Genomic DNA, 9,059 nt, shown 5'->3' with positions numbered 1-9,059 from the left:
CTATTCTAACAACCTTGTGAATGATGAATGATAGTTGACGCTTAACAAGCTAGGTGAAGCTTGGGGAGAAAGCAGGCCGATCGAATCAAGTATGAAAAGAAAAGCGTAATTTGGATGTGAGGTAAGTGAAATTTAGAATTTTTGTAGAATATGTGTTTGTTCTAAAAGTTTCTTATACGATTAAGATGATATTCAAGATATGGTTCCGACATGAAACGATACGGGTCGGAGCATATCTAATGACGAAAAACCATGTTTAATGATAAAAGAGGCAAAATGGTAATTTGGTCATGAAGTGACATAAATAAAATGCGTTTTCGAATGGCTACTTTATAAGTAAGCCTAAACTAATAAAAAGCGTAAAATGGATCAAATGGTAATATTGATACCATTTGACAATTAACGTCGAATATCGAACCATGAACGAAGAAAGGCATGAGATAAAGTAGTGATTGCGAGGCCCCAATTCTTGACTGGAGGGGACACCAAAGGACTCTGCCCTTCCATCCCTTGGATAGATAGAGAGAAGTGTATGTCAAGTCTTGTGCTCGCAGGAATAAACAGCTTGTGAATTAGCAATGCTATAGAATAGCAAATAAATGAAGATATGGTATTGAAACGGGTCAATAAGCTGACCCGAGCCCTATACGCATAAATATGTTGTTAGTTAAGCATGTGATTTTGGTCAAATAAGTAGTAAAGGTCCTTCGTCGTAAAAGAGGGACTAAAACTGACCAAAACGCCCTTGATGGGTAAATCGGGTAACGACCCTTAAGAGTCGTTTAGAAACATGTATTATGATATGGTAAAGTTAGGTAAGTGTTGAAGCATAGGCATAAATCCTTTCTGGATCAAAAGCCTCAAACTAGCTTCTTCTCGTAAAATAATAACCGAAAGGGGGGGGTAAATTCGGAATAAACAATTGATATTCATTACCACCATAAGGATAGTGGTGGTGTAAGTTCATTTGACAAGTAACATGAAAATATAACGCTAGAAATGAATGAGCAGGGTTGGTGCGTAAAAGCGCTTAAATACCCTTAACGGGTCAAAATAAGCGCATAATTATAGACGGATTAATGATGCATAATAACCTGTGATTTAAATCTTGTGACATAAGAAACAATTGAAATGGGATGTTCATAGGAATTTTGGAATAACAAACATGTTGGTTTAATGAATCAGGAAACGGGTCAAAAGTGTTAAAAAGGGATTTCAAGCCGAGAGCCTGAAATCCAAATTTTGAAAGTAGTTGAATATCAGATTTTAACTCCCTAAGATGGGAATTAAATTACGAACGTGTAGGAAAAAGAATCACGCGAATCGGATAAGTAGAACAAAAGTTATGGCTTTTGGAAGTTGAGTTTTGGTTAAAAACTCATAGTTGGGCAACTGCAGCTGCAAACAAGCACCATTCTGTCAAAAATGGGGCTAGGTGTAGCGCGACGCCCCTTAGCGTACGCCGGTGCCCTAAATTACGAAAATTGTTGAATTTTGTTGTTTTGACCCATATGTCTTGTTTAAACATGTTATTTAACAACAAAAGCTAACTTTTATGTTGGTTTTAGTCATAGGTGAATGTCAAGGAATTCCCAGATGAAGATCAAGCTCAACGAAGGACAGAACACACAAGATTAAAGCTTCCGCACGGCGTTACGTCGTAACTTTTAAACAACTAACACAATTACATTATGTTGTACTACTTTTAAAATGTAAAAGTTTTAGCAAACCCGTATTTTTTTATGTATGTGTATTTGTAAGTACACATTTAGTTGTCATTATTAGTACAAAAACCCTTTTTTTAATAGTAAGGGTGTTACAACAGATGGAGCCCATCTTTGTATATTAGGCGCATTAGATCACAAGTATTAATTACTTGTACATTAAAGCATTATCGACTTGTACCTTTTAATCTGTGCGTCGATATTGAACAAGACATCTACTGAAATGCCGACAAAAATGTGTAGGTCGTCATGCTATCTTTGGATTTTTTTTAAACAGTATAGTTTATAAGATATGTCACGAATACGTAAAAAATTATAAGTTTGTTGTGGATGGGTGAATTGTAACTAATTATCTATAGTTTTGTTAAAACCTTAGGGATTTAAGTGTAATAAGTTTAGGAGCTAAAAAATAAATAGTGTTTAAAAGATTAAACTACCCTTATTTTAGGGGTCTTTCTATAAATAAAGTGGAGAAAATTGTTGTTATTTTTTGGGTATCTTAAAATACCCCTCCTCATACATTATAGGATAGATAAAGCTATATTTATTTTTTTTTATATTATGTTATAAATACGAAACTAGCTTAACATATTTTTAAAAGACTCATTCTATTCCCATACCCCTAAACACAGCTTTATATTACACAAGTTGCAACTAACTCATTACCTAACTTTATATTACACAACTTAAACATAAGTTGCAACATAAAAAGCAATATTGTAGTCATTAATTACCAACATCAATCTGCGTATATGAAACTCTTTTGTACACAGAGTTGCATCTAACTTTAATTAAATAACGATAACATAGATATAATATCACGATATTTTGAAAATTGAGAAAAACATTTAATATGCTTCTTCGCCTTCTCTAGATCATGACTATATTGGTGAGAATGTCTACTCATGTCTTGAATTGTACATGACACCTTATGGATATTCTTCTGAAGCCTATCAATTACACTCACCATCTCTTCCTCATTCTCTTTGGTAAAACAACTAGACCGCCCCATCTTGTTCATCAACTCCTGAAGAAGAATCCCATTGTCATAAAAATCTAAGATCTGCAACTCGTTGTTAGAACTTCCCTTCCTTAAAAACCATCCATCATCCTCCATACATTTCTTATCATAAGAAGCTCGGATCAGATGTAGAAACAGAGACTTCAAATTTGTTTGTTTCATAGCTTCTAGAGGTTCGAATTCACCCAAATATGCAGCCACCATACACAAAATACCAGTTATGAAGACCAACATATTTTCTGCCATGAAAAGCGATCTGTAATATTGGACACTGAACACCATGCTCACAATATATAATGTTAGTCTAAACATAGACTCTAGCATTTTGATAAATTTATCAGAAAATCCAACACTTTTAGCAGCTTCAAGATCATCGAGCTGCTGTAGCATCTCTTTGTAACTGTAATTGTCAGCTCTACTTTTGACCAAAATTTGCTCCAGTGCTAACTTTACACTCAACCACCCATCATTTGTGACTTTCACCGACTGTATGAAATCATTGTAGAGTACAGATACTCCAAGGTGGAGTACATGGTAATCATACATACCCATTTCATAATACCTGTTTACTTTTCTAGAATTAGGTATACATTTAGTGATTTGGTAGATGGCATCCAAGGAACCTTGGTTGATTTCAAGTAGACCTTTAGTGATTTGGTAGATGGCATCCAAGGAACCATGTTGTCTTCCATGGTCAGAAATGAAATCTACTAACTTATGGATATGGTGGTCCATGTGCGTATCTTCTTTACAAGTCACTATCTTCCACTCTTCTTCTGAAATACTAATGATATGAAGCCGCGCTGGGTTCATAACGTCCTCATGTCGCTTTAGGTGCAATATATATTCCTTATTTATAAAGCGGACACCAAATTTGGTCACCTGTAAATTCCCATCTGCAATAAATTGATTCAAACTCATTTAGGGTACGTTAAAAATCTTTAGTTCCAATATTCTGTACACCCATACTGGCACAATGACATCATTTTCATGTGACTGACCTTCTGGCTCCATGCTAAATGAAACACCAAATTTGCTCTTTTGACTTGAACCTACAATTCTCTGAAGATCATCAGCTACCGTCCAATAAAAAACCAATTGCGTCTCTGATTCTGCCACCAAGAAGTGTATGGGGACCGGAATTTTCCAATGTTTTTCCCCAAGATGAATATGAGCTGTTACTATGTATTTAGCTTCCATATAGCTGTCAATATGGTGGACAGAAATAACAGCACATATAGCAACTCCGATCCATGGGCCTTCAAGAATTAAACGACCAGAACCTGGCTGCACAAACCCTGATGGAATTTCACTTCCAGCACCAGCTATCTCAAACAAAGCTTCAGGTGTCATCCAATATTTTGTCCGTAACTACATAAATGACATGACAAGATTAAGTATTTACTAATAGTTTGATGTAACATTTTCCAACACATGCACACACCCACACACCTACAAAGAAGCATGCATACACACACACATATACTGATGGGTTTAAATAAGAACCACTAAATATATGAAAGCCATTAGACCATGCGTAGTGGGGCGTGTTTTTTCAAAATTTAGCCCCAATAACGCTCAATATTGCCCCTCAATCGCCCCCTGGGCGTGTTTGGGCGTGATTTTGCAATAAAAGCCCCTCCAGCGTGTTTGCCCCCATTTCATTGTCCAATCACCTTCCATCTCCCTTTTTGTTATCCAATAAGATTTTTTGAGGGTTTTTGTTTTATTTAATTATTTTACATCTCATTTAACATAATGCCCCACATCCCAACTACATCCATTTTGCAAAAACGCTCAATAATGCCCCATTGCTGACTGGGCTGCCACATGGCGCAAAACGCCCTAGGGTGGGACATTATTCACTCCAACGACTATGCATGGTCTTAGAAGACAATTTATTCAGTAATGTATACATTATTTATCATATGAACAAAAACTAGTTAATGATTTTGTTTACCCATAGATGACATACAAACCTGAAGGTAACTGTTTAATATCTTTTCTGCTAGATAACTGCCACGTTTGTCTACAGCCAATTTGGGACAGTTCAAGCATGATACAGATGGACGATTGTCGTAGCTTGATGCATGGAATTTTGATACGTCAACCCCTTCTGCAGAAACATAGTAACTGAATCTACTTCGAGGTCCATAATCCATGTCCTCATCTACTAATGAAAGTTTTGGTAATGACTGAAGCCTCTTGCAGTTATTTAAACAGAGCATTCTCAATTTTGAAAGGAGACTAACACTTGTAGGCAGCGAAACAAATTCATTTCCAGACAGATCCAAAGTTATCAACTGACATAACAAACCAACACCGTCGGGAACAACTGATAGATTGCAATTACTTAGATCAAGTTCTTTTAAACTACTCAGAGTGGAGTTCAAAAAGCATCCTGTTTTGAATGTCAACCGGCACCTATTTACATGCAAGAGTCTTAGTTTTTTTAAACGATAAATTGAAGATGGAAGCTCCTTAACAAAGGTTCCACTGGCATCAAGATTCCTTAAATCACACAATCCATCCATGTTTTCTGGTAATTTCTTGATTCTGGTTCCATCCACATAGAGATGCTCCAAGCGCTTCATGTTCTTACCAAACTCAGGAATATATTCAAGTTTTGAGCACCCAGAAAGAAGAAGTGCCTCAAGGTCTTCCATTTCCATACTCCTTCTGCCAAGGCTTTTAAGGCATGTACATCCTTTGAGATTCAAGTAACGTAGTCGTTTGAGGAGAAGAACTGATGCGTGTAGCCTTGTTAAATTTGTGCAGCCTTCAAGATTTAGTTTCACAAGATTTGAAGCTGACGTCAAGTCTGGAATTTTGGTCAAATTCTTTGAGAAACTGAGGTTAATGGATCTCAAATTAGGCAGCACCTATTGTAAGAGAGGGAATTTGTAAGATTTCTACATGCAAATCATGGCTGAAAAACTGTTAATGAGATATACAGACAATTACAGAATTACTTACTAAATCTTTCTTCCAAAGTGTTTTAAGTTGACTTGAACACATTTCAAGTTCATAAATGTGTTTTGGTTCAAACATTGAAGGAAACGACTTTAAAGAACATCCATACCATTCCAGAATTCTTAGATCATTGGAGAGATACTTAAGTCTTTTAGGGAAGTGTACATTACTAATTCTGACAAATTTTAGTTTTGTCATCTTTGTGAAACATGTAGGATCAATGAAACGCTCATTCAGTTCACCCTTATATGGATCCTGGTTAATGACTTCAACAGTTTGCGCTCCCTGATACAAACAAGCAAAATAGTTAGTAATATAATTATTTCTCTCTGTATTTTAAAATTACGTAATGGTGACTTACAAGTGACAAACGAGTTATCTATTTTCACTATTAAAGAGTATTTAATGTTGTACTAGGCTCACATTGCCTTACAAGATCAGAATTTTAGAGCTTAAAATGTCATATAATTTCCTACCAGGATGTTTAAAGTCAATGTATCTTCATGAGACTTGATTGCAATGTGCTTCTCATCTGTGCGAAGAATTTTCCAGCACATTTGTTGTAGCAGATCATGCATCCACACGTTTTCTTCAAGATTGATAGTTATGAGACACTTGTTAATAAGATCAGTAATTCCACACTCAGAGTACAAACCAATATTGGTTAGTATATCTTTTACCAAATCTATGTTTCTTCCTTTCAAGAAACATGCAATATATATGAAGGCATTACGCTGATTTTTATCCAATCTTGCATAAACTACTTCAAGCCTTCCAAGAACTTCTTCCACAGGATATTCTCTAAGTTTCTTCAACGTATCTTTCCAGTAGTTTTCATCCTTCCCACATAAAAGAGAACCATAAACATTAAGAGCTAACGGAAGACCACCAGCAACCTTCACAATTTCATCAGACAATTTTTCATAACCATGTGTAGGAAAGCTTTCCTTGAAGGCTGATTGACAAAAGAGACTAAGAGCTTCGTTACCTTTCATTTCTTCACACATATATATTTCACTCTTTTTATAGTAATTTAGCAAGTCTCTATTTGTTGTGGTTACTATGATTCTGCTACCAGGTCCAAACCATTCAAGCCCCCCAGCTAAATAGGTCAACTGGTCAACATGATTCACATCATCCAACACGATGATAACTTTTAAACTGCTAAGTTTTTTGCACAACAAATCTTTTCCATCAGTGACATTTTTAACACGAATGTTCTGCATTAAAATGTCATCAAGGAGTTTCTGTTGTAATTTGCATAGATCAGTAATATCATTTTGTTTGGAAATGTCTTTGATGTTTTCAATGATACTACTTCTTTTAAACTTCCCTTTAATGTCCTTATAGACAGCTTCGGCTAGAGTAGTCTTACCGACTCATCCCACAAATCCCTATTAAAAGAACTTCACTAGACTCCATTCTCAATATATTTTTCACTTCATCCACACGTGACTCAATTCCCACTAGACTATTGGAACGATCTAATGGCATTGTATTAGACAAGTACTTTAAAACTTGGCTCACAACCTTCTTTACCTCTTTAGCTTCATCCCTACGATAGACAGACACGAGAGTTAGTCACAAGAAGAATCTTGCCAGTTGCGTTAAGATGCTTAAAGTGCTATGACATATTCCAATTTACAACATGGCAAAATAACTTTAAAACAGTAATGTTAAAAAAAACCCTACTTATCTTTTGTCACATGCAATCCAGAGAGAGCTCCCACTTCTTTGAAAGCAGCTCTCCACATATTCACTTTTCCTGGTACAATTTGGGTATTGGCATCATGATTGGAAAATGCTTGTTCAAAACAGTCGCTTTGATGGCGCACGTCAGAAGGAGTTACATGGTAAAAAATAGGAATAACAATCAGCTTTCCTAGTTTCATGCAATCAACAATCTTTTCGAGTTCCTGCAAACACCATTTTGACGTTGCGTATTGTCTAGATAAAATCACAACGGCAATTTTTGATGTTTCTATTGCCTGTAAGAGCTCGGGAGCAATCGGCTTTCCAAGCCCAAGTGTCCTGTCATCTTTGTAGGTTATGATACCGTTTTCAATTAAGGCGTCATATAAATGGCTGGTGAAAGTCATACGAGTGTCCTCCCCGCGGAAGCTCATGAAAACATCATAAAATTGTGATACTGTTGTTGAAGATGATGATGATGCAAATGGCAGCATCTGCAGATCTTACCATAATTAGCTACTACTTATGATCAATTAACATACCAAGTGACACAAAGAGTAGATTTTGGACGGACACAAACAAATAGGGAAAATTGCTAAAATAGACAAGTTGACCTTCAAAGTTAACTGAATAGACATGCATATTCAGCCGTTAATAATAAAATAGACAAGCCCAAATAAAACCAATCAAGAGAGATAGATACCAAATAGGATCCGCCGGCTAAGATGACTAGGGCTTAACCTGACAAAAACTTATACAATGGGGTCCACATAATAACCAGTTAAATTGAGACACGTGTAAATAAGCATATGGATCCGAAGGCTAAGACACGTGTTCTAAGCCCTAGCCGTCTTGACCAGCGGATCCAGTTTGTTGTTGTCTGATTGGCTCTTTTTGTCAATGTCTATTTTTTCAAGGACTGAATAGTGAATATCCATGTCTATTCCGTTAATTTTCCCTAATATATAAAGCATATTAAAAGCAGGTTTATTTGTAGTCAACACCTAAGTCAATACCTAGAAGGTGTTAACAACTAGTATATAATAAAACATCCAGATTTGATTAAAATAATCGGGTATTAGTATAAGCAACCGCTAAACAAATAGATCCTGGCATGTCTTTCACAATTATCCAAATTAAGGGGCAAAATAGCTAAAAACGATGACTCTCAGAATCAAACAAAGATGAAAATTAAAAGCGTGAATTATAATAAAAAAACCTAATGGTGGAAGTGTGAAACTGACCATGGAAGCGGTAGCTGGTGTAATTCAGGGCGCCGGTGGTGCGGAAATTGCGGAAGATGTGAGGAAATAGCAGAGACTGAAAATCAAAATGATCATTGCTCTGCTTTTTATGTAAGTGGGTTTGGATTTGTGGTTGAGATGAGAACATGGAAATTTCGTTATAAAGGCTATGAAATTTCGTTATAAAGGCTATGAAATTTCGTTATAAATAACCGTTCGTTTGACTTCTGGAAGTTGTTTTACGTTCATTTGTTAATAAACTAGGTGTTTACCCCGTGTGTGCTGGCTATGCCATTTTTTACATGTGTTTTGCCCTTTTTTTACTAAATTTTTTTACCAATGTTTTTCCCTTTTCTACTAACAATATTTAAATCCGTGTTGTAAAAGTCGGTAGGCAGACCCTAG

General features: G+C 36.0%; 1 protein-coding gene across 1 annotated transcript; it reads right to left on the bottom strand.

The window, feature by feature from the left end:
• Window positions 1-2,365: 2,365 nt before the first annotated feature.
• On the bottom strand, window positions 2,366-8,826 carry LOC110941310 (disease resistance-like protein DSC1). The gene is made up of 7 exons (XM_035990261.1): window positions 8,655-8,826; window positions 7,411-7,904; window positions 6,195-7,273; window positions 5,722-6,003; window positions 4,725-5,627; window positions 3,747-4,116; window positions 2,366-3,641 (listed from the first exon to the last, which is right to left on the bottom strand). Exons 3-7 carry the CDS (start codon window positions 6,942-6,944, stop codon window positions 2,512-2,514), a joined length of 3,435 nt encoding a protein of 1,144 aa, XP_035846154.1. The 5' UTR covers window positions 6,945-7,273; window positions 7,411-7,904; window positions 8,655-8,826; the 3' UTR covers window positions 2,366-2,511.
• Between the last annotated feature and the right edge of the window lie 233 nt (window positions 8,827-9,059).

Source organism: Helianthus annuus, chromosome 5, assembly GCF_002127325.2.
Source record: "Helianthus annuus cultivar XRQ/B chromosome 5, HanXRQr2.0-SUNRISE, whole genome shotgun sequence".
NCBI classification, from domain to species: Eukaryota; Viridiplantae; Streptophyta; class Magnoliopsida; order Asterales; family Asteraceae; genus Helianthus; species Helianthus annuus.
The sequence above is the reverse complement of the archived record's forward strand: the minus strand, read 5'-3'. Positions and strand labels throughout refer to the sequence as shown.